The sequence below is a fragment of the Xiphophorus couchianus genome, chromosome 12, assembly GCF_001444195.1.
Source record: "Xiphophorus couchianus chromosome 12, X_couchianus-1.0, whole genome shotgun sequence".
Lineage (NCBI taxonomy): Eukaryota > Metazoa > Chordata > Actinopteri > Cyprinodontiformes > Poeciliidae > Xiphophorus > Xiphophorus couchianus.
In genome coordinates, this window is record NC_040239.1 from 9273794 (window position 1) to 9287346 (window position 13553).

Below are 13553 nucleotides of genomic sequence, written 5' to 3' on the forward strand. Positions count from 1 at the left end.
TCTGGCTTTAGTCACTGACCCCCTGTTCAATGCAATGCACCCTTTTCATGTACCATCATATTAAATCTGCAACTAAAAGTTTAAATGTTTTATTGCCATGTGTGACCTGAAAACCAGAAAGTTTACCTGTTTTTAAGATGAACTTTTCACATTATATCTCACTTTCTAGTTTTTGAAACTGTTGTAACTAATCTTCACCTTACATCTGTCCTACCTCATACATGCTCTCTCTTCATATCCTGTAGATAAAACTTCTAGTTTCCTCTGTGTTTATCGTGATCTGTGAAGTGAGTTGTTTTCGTGCAGTTTTTCACTGCTGTGCCGTGATGCAATCTGAAAGATTATGATGCCAAACACACACCAATAAGGCATGTTAAGAGTGTGGTAGAAATCACAAAATGAGGTTTAGAAACAACAGCGCACTATGTTTTTACATTTTGCCTCCACTTTTAGAGTATTTATACTCTTGAGTGGGAGAACAAAAAGGCTCAAGATTGCTCGTTTTGCATTTAATTAACTATCAGAGATGTAACCATAAAGTCCTGCACATGATCCCTGCTGGCAGTCAGAAGTCTCAAAGCTGGATCTGATTTCACTAAACTCAGTGCTGGGGCTCAAGTAGCTCTTGTTTGCAATGCACATCAGTTGCTGATGGGCGGGTGTCTGACAGAGCAGGACAGCAGACTGAGGCCGGTAGCCTGTTTGGAGTTGGACACAGGAAGGAGCAAGAGACGACTGAGGAGCAGGCGAGCATGTTGTGTTCGTACTCTCAGGATCCCTCAGGACTGGACTTTCATGCCGCAAAGGTTTGACTGTCAAGACTTCAATGTCACAGCTGATGCACTCTTCCTCCCTCTGAGACTGCAACTTCTGACAACTCTAAACCAGAATGCAGGAAAATAAAAACAAAAACACATGCCTTCCAGAGAAGCCTGTAGTCATTTTTGTGATTATCTTTATCAGAAGAGGGTGCCAGAACTTGGTGTGAAAAAAGACATAGTGGCGTACTTTTTCAAAGCAAAGATGTAAGAACTGAAACATTAAAAAGGTCAAGCATTTCTCAGCAAATACATTCTCAAGAATTTATGACAGAAACTGGGATTTTATCAGGAATAGATAAAAATCTAACATTTAATGTTATAGTTTTAGGGTTTTCCACTTAGAAGTCACAGAAATTGAGAGGAAGGTTTTTTTCACAAATTGTTAATTAGTTCATTAGGAAAGTTTTAATAGTTCAGACAATGTATATACTGTATATATATATATATATGTATTTTGTTTTTATCTGACCAAAATTGAGGTATTTGGACACAATAATAGTGACCAGAGGTCAAGGCAAGAGTTTTTAAACATAACACTGTACCAGCTGTGAAGTACGGTGGTGGTAGTAGCATGCTGTGGGGATATTTTGGTGAATGGAATTTTCAAAATATATTTAAACTTTTCAAATCAACAGAAAGATGGTTGAATTTTCAGCCAATTGCATATTCTGACAGGACAGTTATCCCAAACACAGAGTTGGTGGATTTGAAATTGATAAAGACCAACAACAAGAAGCATTTCAAGATTCCTTACCTCAAGTTAACAGAAATCTGTGGACTATACTGGAAATTTGGATTTATACCAGCTTCTATCAATTCCACCAAGAACAGTGGTCAGACATTCAACCAGAATTATACCAAGAAATGTTTGCAGATGGTGTGCAGCTTTCTATGAGATATCTGAACTGAAGATGGTAAAAAAAATCCAAACTTGTCCATCCAGTTCTTATTTTAAAAAACCTCTAAAGTTGCATGATTGAACGTAGTTATAGCAAACAAAATTAAAACTAAACTTCCTTTGAGATTAATGACAAGTGTATCCATACCTCATACAAGAAGCTCTCAAACTCAGGAGTTTTGATGTTCATACCAGCAGGATAAGTAAATATCTCCCTCAGTCCATTTTTTAACCTTAGGGAAACACACAAAATCCCAGAGGTCTGAAAAACTTGAATATAAACATACTGGAGTAAATCTAAAAACTCCCATCTCTCACATTTTCCTTTGTGGCCACAGCAGAACGGTGCAGCCCAGCAGGAGCAGGATGGGAGTCAAGATCTTTGCTAAGTGGGAAAAATCTGCAGAGAGAACCAGAGAAATATCAGAATTCAGTGAGCTTGGAAAACCGGACATTCAAGCTTAATTTATTGATTTTGTGAAAGTCCTGGATCGAACGAAGCTTACAGTTAACGTTGGTCCTGACTGTAATGCTGGCAGGTACTCCGGGCCCAACTGTAGTCAGAGCACTCACAGAGCAGACGTATTCCTGGTCCTGCTGCAGACCCTCCATGGTTACTGACTTTTTCCAGGGATCATCCACAGAAACGTTGAATAAAACTAGGTAGACAGAAGGTTTTGTTTATCTGAGATTATTCCCACTGATCAAACTATTCACAGCAGACTATTTACTGTTTACAGCAGTCCTTGTGTAGTTCTAAAGTTTTCCTCTGAACTCACTTGCAGCATGACCTAAACGAGCATCAGTCTGCACTTCCTGCACTGTTACCAGGTAACCAGTGATGAATGCCGGCTGAGCTGGATCCTCTTCGTCATAGTGCCACTCCAGGGTCACAGATGCATATGTCCTTTTAACCGGTTCAATTATTCTTGGGGGCTGCGCAGAGGCTGCGGAAATGGAAATGATGTGATGGAAAAAGAACAGAATTGATAAGAATCACCAGAATAAAGAGGAAGCATGGTTATGCTCAGTTGTGAGAATAGTTTTTGTACATGAATGTTTGTACATGAATTTAAAGATTTTTTGGGGAACATTCACCATCTCCCCTTATATGTCCTGTGTTTTAAATGCACCAGCTGCATCTTTTTATAGAGCCAATTGCGGTACTACAAGCAATGCCTTCAGTCCTTTTAAATTCAGCAAATGTTACCAGTTAGGGTAAAAGTGTAAAAGCAACATCTGAATGTTTTACATTCCTAAATCAGCAAGTAATGTCGAGTTTGTGATATATGATGAAATGATTGCTCCTGATTTGTTAAAAGTTAGAAAGCAAAAAATATATATATTGGATTGAAATACTTGTCACAAAAAGTGACCTCAGCAGGTGATGCACTGTCTGCTAGACCATTCAATATCCTTAAAGTTTAAATCTTCATTCAAATACTTGATTAGAAAAATGACTTGCAAATGATTAAGCAAATTGTAGCTACTTCATTAAATTTGTGTGTTGCAAACAGCACTGGTCTCAAAGAATTTGAAGCAATTTGTTCTGGCTGTAATGTTTATAAAAATATGCTAATATGGACAGTTTAGTACCTGATTTAAACATTTAACATTTAAATGTGAGAAAGACTTTTGCTCAGAAGGTCTAATTCAGGAGCAGGCCTTTGTATAAGAATTAAACAGCATTTTAATGATAAAAATGTTTCATTGAATACTTGTAATAAACTAATCCTGACTCCAATTTTTCCTTTCCTCTGAAATAAGATGCATTTTCATCAAACAGACAAAAATATAAAATATTTTTAAAGAAAAAATTTTTTCAGTAAAAAGGCTTACCGCACTCTTCAATGTATCCAGTCTGTGTCTCCAGTAGTTTGTCCCCATGATCTGTGCATCCATAAATATCGAATGAATATCTCCGACCTGGTTTGAAATATCCTGCAAGAAAAACCCACAGAAATTACAATAAGGGTCCAAGTTAATAGAAAAAAAAAATACCAATGAAGAGAAAAACTTACCTGCAGGTAAGAAAGTGCTGTTTCCTTGAGGCACTTTCATCCACTGCAGCGTGCAGGGTGCTTTGCTTCCCAAGATGCACCACTCCACAGTGTGACCGCAGGTGACCGAAGTTTGCTTATTCCACCACAGATGGAAACCATCATCTGTTCTGCTCAGGCGCTTCTTCACTGGAGGGATTTCTGGACAGCCACAAATTTACAATCATTTATTATTTAAACATTTCAGCTTTTCAGCTTAATGCTTCATCCTGTGAGACAAAAAAAATCAACACAAAGGAGTGCATATTAACTATTTATTTCACATTTTAGTTTGTCAAAATAGCTTGAATGTACACCCCACGTAACAAGAACAAAAGCCTGCTGGGTCATTTATTTAAAAAATAATTTTAGTCATATTTACACAGAGAAAAATCCTTCAAAAAAAATTATGCAAACGTCACCTGAGTCGTCCTTTGGTGGGATGATGATGCTGGCTGGGATGGACGTCCCTATGCTGAGTAAAGCTCGAACAGTAAAGTTACACCTGCTGGGACCAATCGGGATGTCTGCCTGACTCTGGCCGCTGTCCTTCGGCTCTGTCACAGTTTGACCTTCCTGTGACCTCTGGACTTCATAACTTTGGATCTTCACTGAGGTTGCTGTACCAAAAGCAGGCTGGAAATAGAATGGATCAGTTTAAAACTGTTCAGACGACAAAGTTTGGCTGATATGATGTTGCTCTTATTTGTACTAAAATAATTTTAAAAAAAACATACAGGCTTCCATAGCAGAGTGACATCACGAATGTCTGAATCAGGTCTGTACTTTATTCTCCTCCATAAGTCCAAGGCTACCACTGAGGAGCGTTGTTTGTTCAAGGCAACAAAAGTGGGGTATCATTTGTTAGAAAAATTTGTTATAAAGTAAATTTCAGTTTAACTTTTAATTTCTCAAAACAGAAAGTGTTTAAAGGATTAAAACAATACTGTGTAAATAGTTAAATTGCGGTATCCTGGGTTAACTGCCTACCTGTAGATAAATCAAACTTCTTTATATTTAGGCCAGACTAGACAAGTCAGAAACTCTGATTTAAAGCTTACGTGTTTTAAATGGTACAGGCTCGGTCCATGGTCCCCAAAATCTCCCATTGATGGAACAGCGCACCTTAGCAGAGTAAGTCCTGTTTGGACGCAGGTCATCCAGATGCATTTTGCAGAGACCATTCTCACTGCTGCAAGGCAGCTGTTGCAAAGAATGAAAGTTACAACAAAAACTTGCCTTAGAAAATCCAGTCATTCTGAAGCTAAACAGGGCGGAAATTACCTCTCTGTTGGTTTCACTTTCTGTAGAAACCTGACAAAGGAGTATGTTCTGGGTCAGGTTCCCTTCTACTGTCCAGAACAAGCTGACGTCTGTCACCCCATACTCCACTCTGTTCAGGTCCAACACAGGTGACACTGCACATATTTTATAAAAGCACCAATCACTCAAAGCAACTTAGAAAGTGTAAAATAAAAGAAAAATGCAGATTATATTAATTTCTAGAAATTGACACGAGTGCCAATAAGTATGGGACTGGTGTACAGGAATATGGGAAACCAATTGTTTCCCATATTCCTGTACATATTGGATTCCAGCCTGAATAAATGTCCTCAGATTGAAGGTTGGATTTTTCTCTACAAGGATGCATACATGTGTTATTATAGAATAATAACAAAATGATGCTGTTTGTTTCGTTTAGTTTAAATGATACACAACCTCTGTCAGAGATATTGAAGCTGTAGGTCGCTGTCTCTTCTCCCAGCTGATTCTTCACCACTAGACGGATGTTGTATTCCTGCTGCTGTGGCACAGCTGGGAAAGTACAGGATGGTGGCTGACAGTGGATCGAAGCCCGGCCTGTGTTCCTGGTTATTGACATCACATAAAAATAAAGAGAAGATACTTTAAGCATGAACAATTTGCATAATCACATTGGCATCATTGCTGTAGAATTTCTAAATGTTTTACATTACATTGGCTATACATTTCTAAAAGTGTGAATACCAATAAAATGTAAAATGTGTGTCCTGTAATTGGAATGTGTAATGTGGAGCATGAGTCAAGTATCAAGCCTTAAGTCATTCCTGATAGTTTACAGATTTTCTGAAAAAAAATCTTAGACTAACTTCTAATTTTTTGAATGTCTCATGAGCCAAACTTTTGTCAAACATACTTTTTTCACCCTTTATTGGTTAAAGCTGAATATTCAAGGGCACCATAAAAAAAAAAAAAAAAACAGCCACATTCATTGTGCTGATTATGCTTACTCAAAGTAGAGTTTGTGTGTCTGGTTACTGAAGTTATACTGGACTTGTTCCCTCCCGGGGTCCCACATGCAGGTGATGTTCACCATGTCTGAGGTTGTGCAGTTCAGGTTCCTGGGCTTTTGAGGAGGGACTACATTAAACAAACACAGTTCTTAAAGTGTTAGAATTTATCGACTTTTTTCCCCAAATATCAGTCAATCTTTATGATACACTGCATGGTGGGAACATGGTTACCAATGTTGCCTTGGAGCAAGAAGTTCTTACGTTTAAATCCATTCAGAAAGGAATAAATAACATCAATCCAATGTTGATTAGTCACTTTTACCAATAGACCAGCAGCCCCATTTGTTCCTCCAAGGACTAAGTGGATATTGACAATGAATAGACAGATTCATGTTATAAACTTACAGCCTACGGCGTTCTCAACTAGGCTTCTCTTTCCGGTTGAATCAGTGCAGCTGAAAACCAGTTTTTTGATCTGGATGCTTGGGATTGTCAGATTGGTCATTAAAATAGCTTTAACCCCATCTCCAACGTTCAAAAGTGGGTAGGACTCCTTCCTGAGGGTGATGCGCGTGATGTCTACATTCACTGGGGGAACACAGCAGAGCATGACAGAGCGTCCCTCTTTCAGTAACCGTCTGGAAGGAAATATCAGGGATGCATCTGCTGCTCTGGCTCCTAAAACACAGATAAGCAGTTTAATGCAGCTCTACACATATATTTGCAGTGTAACAAGTGAACAAACCACTGCAGGTATGAAACATGACAGGAATAAGTGAAGAGAATGAAGAAAAATCAAATGACTTCCATTTGTTGTAGTGGTTGTAAAATAACTGAACAACTTAAAGATTGAAAGAAAGAAACATGGAGGCTTTTTTTAAAATTTTGCTTAAATGATAGTCTTTTAGGCTGACTCCCAGTCGACTCACCATGGTTGGTTACCCAGTTGCTCCAAGGACCGGGGGCGGTTTGATGACAGAAACTTCGTATCCTGACTGAGTGATCGACACACTCAAGCGGCAATTTAGAGATCCATGTCAAAGTGGACCAACCTGAGTCCCTGGTAGGTATGCTCACATTTTTCTGGGTTAAAAAAACATTAACAGCTTGTATTTTATCAAAAGAAGAATCAACATAAACACTAAACTCTGATCAGTATAGTTTTAATTTTTAAAGAAATAACGCAAAGTGCACCATAGTTTAAAAATATTCTTGTTCTATTATATATCCTATTTGGATTTTATGTCATAGACAACAAAAAGCAACTCATTAGTCAAATTCAGTGGGGTTTGTGAGCATCAAATTTAAAGTTTTGACACTTTTTTCGAGTTGGATTTATGTCTGGATTTTGACTGGGCCAAATATGTCTTGATCTAAACTACTGCATTGATGTTGAGAGATACTGTAATGCTGAAAGGTGAACTTTTTCCATGACTGTCTGTTAAATAGCTCCATCCACGTTCCTTCATCTTACATTACATACAGGTGAACTCTACTTACATGTTCAGATCATCTGAAGTTAACCAGGAACATCTACATAATGACAGGACTTCAGTGCTACTTCACTCAGTTACCTCTGTTTTTTACTTTAACGTGTTTTGCGCATTTTTGGTTCGTACTCTGTCTCTCTGCTTTAAATAAAGTTAACATCAAGATTATTCACCTCTTAGCAAATGAACAAACTTTTACTTTCAGGCGGGAATCAAGTGATTACTTTACAACAGAGAGACAGTTTCTGCCCAAAGAAATAAAAAACATGAAAGCCTCAATCCATCCATCCATCCATTTTCTGTTCACCCTTGTCCCTAATGGGGTCGGGAGGGTTGCTGGTGCCCATCTCCAGCTACGTTCCGGGCGAGAGGCGGGGTACACCCTGGACAGGCCGCCAGTCTGTCGCAGGGCAACACAGAGACATACAGGACAAACAACCATTCACACACACACTCACACCTAGGGAGAATTTAGAGAAACCAATTGACCTGACAGTCATGTTTTTGGACTGTGGGAGGAAGCCGGAGTACCCGGAGAGAACCCACGCATGCACAGGGAGAACATGCAAACTCCATGCAGAAAGACCCCGGCCGGGAATCGGACCCAGGACCTTCTTGCTGCAAGGCAACAGTGCTACCAACTGCGCCACTGTGCAGCCCGAAAGCCTCAATCACAAAACAAAAATGTTTGATCAAGTTAAATTTGCTGCTGTATCAATCACAATTTTCTCAAAGAAGAGGGTTTTACAGACAAGGGTTTTACCACGAGTAGATTTGTGGTTTCTTTGTATACTAAGAGGAAGTGAGTAAAGTATTATATGAAACTATGTAACCAAATTTGAGGCAATACTCCTCTTCCCACATACTCACATTATAAATAATGGTGTGACTTTTTGTGCGGCTGATTTGGATCTCATACATGTCGCTCTCTGATGCTCCCCTGTTTCTTGGCCAGCTCACTACAAGGCTTTGATTGTTGCTAAAATTACGAATGTTTGGTTTTGGTGGTAGAGAACCTGGTCCAACATAAAAAAAACACAACTCTTGAAAATTCTGCAGGAAAAATAAATAAATTCATAATAGGAAATCCAGAAAACCCAACTTACCAAAGTCCCCACAGCCCTCAGTATGAGGATGAGAAAATATAAGATACAAGCCAAGCAGGTGAGCGCAGAACAGTTCGATGTTTCCCATCCTCATGACTAAAACAACAAAGTGGGACTCTGGCCGCTGACTGCAAACACTAACGGGAAGTCTCTTGAGTCAAAGTCAAATGGTAGTTTGCCTGCAGTGAGTAGTGGAGCGTTGCGAAATGTTGCACAGGAACTCATGAGAGGTGCGTAGCTATTAAACGGATGCTTGAAATAAGGGGAAAGACACTGAAATAGATGTTAACCAAGATAGTTTTATATACACAGTGTTACATTACATACAGTCAGAAGCTTTCATACATACATCGTTGGCATGAATGTCATATTAGGCAAACCAAAAGCCTTCTGAAGATAATTTCTCTGGCCAGAGTAGAAAAAAACTACGCTGGTTTTACACAATGACAGGAAATTTCTTTGGAGGAGTGGAGGTGAGGTTTATGAACAAGTTAACACTGTGACAAGTAATGGGCATGGTGGTGAAAACATTGAACTGAGCTCTTTTGCTGCTAATTGTGCTAGTTATTACCTGTGCATACTTCAACTTCACCTCAATTCATCAATGTGTTAGAAATCTGGACACAGCTGGCTGTGTCAGCAGAACAGTTATTGTGTTTATATGTTTATAATTAGTTTCGAAATGGAGCATATTAACTAAGCTTCCCAACTTACAGTACAGACCAAACGTTTGGACACACCTTCTCATTGAATTCAATGAGAAAGTGTGTCCAAACTTTTGGTCTGTACTGTATAGACCATACTTAAGAGTTCACCACTTAACCTGAACTAATTTCACTAAAGAGGTGTGATTAAATATCCAGCCAGAAAAAAATATTTAGGTTCTCTTGGTGATTTTTGTTTGTACCTGGATGCTGTGTTTTTTTCGAATTCTGTCAGAAAAACAATGGGAGGATCCCCTCTGCACATAAAATGCAGTTAAAGTTGTGCAAAAAAAAGTTGTGTATCTCAGTAAACCAGTCACAGACATAGTTTTGATAACATCTACGTGTAAACATTTCCCTTTGAGACAAACTGAGAGAAATACATGAACTTGTATTTGTCAAAGTAGTGACAAATCTCACTAAATTTTCCACTTACAACTAGAACTTGATCAAATTGAACTGAATTTATGCAGCAATTTTCTATTCATACCAACTATTACTATACACTACAGCCTCATTTACCCAATCATTCTCACAAACACACATACATTCCCACATTGTAGGTGTGCCTGACGTTAAGTGCAGCTCAGGTGAAATGTCATTTGCAAATATGAACTGTGAGACAAATCAAATTGATAATAAGAACATATTTGATCCCTTGTGTGTAAAAACTCAAAATTGTTCAGCTAGTGATTGTTTTTTAAAAATCACTGAAGATGTATTATGTTCGACATAATACAGCTTGTGAGGAATAGTAATTCCTCACTATTTTCAAAATATGAAAATAGTGAGGAATTAACCTGAATAAAAGACAAAAAAAAGGAAAATTAAATCGGAGCTGCAAAATGAACAGTTGATATCAAAATGGCATTCATGCCGCGGATGAGGGTGTGTAAACTTCTAACTCCAGAGAATGCACAATGAGACATTGAAAAACAAAACATTATTAATATTGGGAGTGCGTGAAGCGATCTATGTCAAATAAATTATAAGAAAACAATTATCTTTACATCAATTACAGCATCAGCAATATTTTTGGCACTTCAGAGAGATTAAAAAATTAGGAATATACGATCCTTTTTCAACACAGTGAGCATAGGTAGCCTATTCATAAGAATAAACATTAAATATATATGTATATATATACATAAAAAAATGTCAGCATATTTGTATCCTTTGCAGATGCTTACAACAACTTATGTTGTAAATGTACAACTTAAACAAAGATGGCACTGCAGAACTGCCAAACAGAAAATTACACAGTCTGGGGCAGAGCTTCATTGACTTTATAACAATTGTTTACTTTAAGTGCTTTTGGAGAAATGTATCAATTCTTCTGTTTAAACTGTTTGAGTTAAATGTACCTCTGTCTTCAAATTAGTGCAAGAAATAATAAGATAGAATGTAAGAAAAAAAAATAAACTGAAATTTTTTTTTTTTCAAAATGAAAAAGGCACAATGGTTTGATCACCAAGGAGGCACACCGAATTACATAAAGGCACATAACAGTCAGAATGCCTAAATATTCTGATTTTTAAATGAACATGAGTCCATTTTAAATAGATACATCACAATGAAGACACAGATAAATTATCCTTTTCTTCCAGATACTGATCTGGCAGCTTGCTTTGCTTCTTCCTGGATTCTCAGAGGTAAACAATATTTTCCTCGACTTCCTCCTCTCCGTTCTGTCCTTCGAGGGAGAGATAAGCCTGGGGTGGGAGCAGCGGGGTAAGAGAGGGAGAGGAGGAGTTGTGCTCCTTAATGGGTCCGTGACCTGTGATCCCTGACCTCCAGGAACCTGAAGTTTGTGTTTCCTCCAGCTGGGTGAAATCTGCTGCAAGGAGAAAAACGAGTCAACAATTCTGGGATCTGCAAGTAGAGGAGATAAATCAAGTTCATGTTTTAAAAGCAGAAATATGTCCTACTGTTGCCGCATCTCTGCTGCTGTGAAGGCACTCTGCTGCTGAAGGTATGGAGGCAATCAGCGGACGGTCGGGAGCAGCTGTGGTTGTTGCCGTACAGAGGCTGCTTGCCGTGCGTTTGGCTCAGCAGCGTGTTGAGGCTGTTGTAGAGGCTGGCGCTAACGCTGCGGTCGGCTGAGCTGAGCGGCGGCCCGTCCGGATTATTCTTCTTCTGCGTGGAGAGGGTGTGCTGGTGGTTGTAGATGGGTGGCTGGTGGAGGTGGTTCTGTTGCAGGGAGCTGAAGAAACCCGACTCGTTTTTGAACAGTGAGTAGTTCCCATCAAAGCTGCCTGTGCGGCTGTGTGTGGGAACCTGGAGCGATAACACAAAAAAAAAAAGAGTAGAGGTCAAGCAAACCACCCTGTTTAACTTTTATACATTTTTTATTCCGTTACCGTTAATTTTTCTGCTCACTTCTACAGCAGATGTCAGCAGCTTTCCCTGATTAAAATTTTACTTTAGCTTTCTTGAGATGCAAAAAATATTATATGGTAATCATGAAATAGAAATGTTTGTTTTTCTATTGTTATAGCAAACTATTTGATTCTGGAGAAATGCTTTCATCATCTTAACATTTCCAAAAGTTATTTTCAAAAGATATAATCTGGACTTGCACAATAAATGGAGTTCTGATTTTCAATGTGTGCAACAGCAAGACTGCAAAGGGCTGCTTGGAAACATAATTTAGTAGGATATTAAACTTTAAATGGAACATATGCGAGTTCTGCAAACTATTAACACTGTACAGACTGATGGATATTCAGAGTATCTAAATATCTTAAAAAGTGGTGGAGTTGTTATGAATTAGGAAAATGTGGGATACCTTGAATAGATATCTTCATCACAATATTTAAAAATAGTTTCATACATAGAGCTGCTCAACAAGACTGTAATGAAGTTTCTTCATACCCTAAGTGATTGTGACTTGTTTTAATACATGTAATGTAGTAAAATTGTAATAAAACTACACAATTAAAGAGTTCATTGCAGTAACAGTGAACAATAATCCATAAACAATTATGCATTAATTATGTAGATTACAGATAGCACTTAAATATAATGAGATGGTATATATGTACATGTAACAACCTAAATCTCTGAAGGGGCAAACAAGGAGTATCTGGTTCAAAACATGAAAATAGTGAGAAATTAACCTGAATAAAAGACAAAAAAAAGGAACATTAAATCGGATGTAAAAATAAATAAAATCATTTCCCATTGCCTTAGATCTCGTTTTCACTCAAGAAAACCACATGAAAAAATGTTTATAGTGCGAACAGCCATTTTTTGTACTTCGACATTTTCTGCCTCGATGTATTTCCTCCTCCTCTCTCTGATCTGCTTGCCTTGTATCCATCTAGTGGTATTGTGACGGGCAGGCTGCTCTGGCGGCTGTGTCTCCAGCTCTGCAGCAGCCTCTGCTGGGCTTCGATCCTCTCCTTCTCCCTCTCTACACTCCTCTGGCCCTCCCTCAGCCTGTCCAGGTTTTGCTGATACTCCTGCAGCTGGGCGTCGAGCTCCTCTCGCTCGCAGCGGAGCCGCTCGGACTCAGACAGACACTGCTGCTCTCGCTGCTCCAACACGTTCTCCTGGTCAGTCTGTAAGCAAACAGGCAAATATGTGTTTATCTATGCTTCAGTACATTCTATCTTTTTAACTTTAGTAGATTTTATCATATTGCAACCATAAAAATTCATGTATGTTCGATGAGACCAACACAAATTGGTCTGTGCCTTTAGGATGGAAAATGATACAAGGTTTTCAAAAAGTCTTCTTTTTATTTTTAGGGAACTGAATGCTTTGCACAATATTAAGACTTACATTTAGAAGATTTGTTTTGAAAACTATATATCCTTTTCCTTTCCCTTCCCCCAAGAACATGTAGTGGTTATAATGTTAAAAAATTCAAAGGGGGAGGAATACTTTCACATTACAGATTGAAGATGAGAACACAAAAATTTTACTACAGGAATGATAAGAGTATTTAGGTTCTATTTTAACTGCTGTGAATGAAAAAGTAGACAGAAATGAGTCTTACCTGCTGTTTCTCTCTGGCCACACATTCTTTTTCCCAGCGATGCTGCTCTTGTTTCAGTTTAACTTGGAGCTTCTGCACCTCATCCACATCTTCTTTCTTCCTCTCCAAACTCTTCTTTTCCTCTTTCATCTTGTCAGTGCTCCTCTGCTTCTCCTGTTCCTGGAGGGATAAAAAGCAAATCAGCATCTTAGTGCTGTTTTGAACCTCACGTGCCACAAG

At 38.5% G+C, this 13553-nt stretch overlaps 2 protein-coding genes across 6 annotated transcripts in view; both read right to left on the reverse strand.

The window, feature by feature from the left end:
• Positions 1-75: 75 nt before the first annotated feature.
• Positions 76-8813, reverse strand: osmr (oncostatin M receptor). Of its 2 annotated transcripts, none has more exons than XM_028033806.1 (17): positions 8628-8813; positions 8392-8537; positions 6961-7114; positions 6437-6619; positions 6029-6158; positions 5478-5626; positions 5043-5176; positions 4820-4961; positions 4496-4575; positions 4181-4394; positions 3741-3920; positions 3559-3660; positions 2499-2666; positions 2226-2378; positions 2038-2119; positions 1868-1952; positions 76-879 (listed from the first exon to the last, which is right to left on the reverse strand). In XM_028033806.1, exons 1-17 carry the CDS (start codon positions 8719-8721, stop codon positions 514-516), a joined length of 2562 nt encoding a protein of 853 aa, XP_027889607.1. In that variant the 5' UTR covers positions 8722-8813; the 3' UTR covers positions 76-513. The 2 variants fall into 2 exon arrangements, with proteins under 2 accessions (XP_027889607.1, XP_027889606.1); XM_028033805.1 differs by having other exon boundaries at positions 6437-6709.
• Positions 8814-9702: 889 nt separating this feature from the next.
• The window catches only part of LOC114154487 (rho guanine nucleotide exchange factor 28-like), a 50324-nt gene continuing 46473 nt past the window's right edge, over positions 9703-13553 (reverse strand). For all 4 annotated transcript variants that reach the window (XM_028033604.1, XM_028033602.1, XM_028033601.1 and 1 more), the window contains 4 exons: positions 13335-13493; positions 12643-12894; positions 11260-11608; positions 9703-11168 (listed from right to left, as the gene is read on the reverse strand). In XM_028033604.1, the coding sequence (XP_027889405.1) occupies positions 10978-11168; positions 11260-11608; positions 12643-12894; positions 13335-13493 (951 nt within the window). In that variant the 3' untranslated portion in view covers positions 9703-10977. The remainder of the gene's footprint in view (positions 11169-11259; positions 11609-12642; positions 12895-13334; positions 13494-13553) is intronic.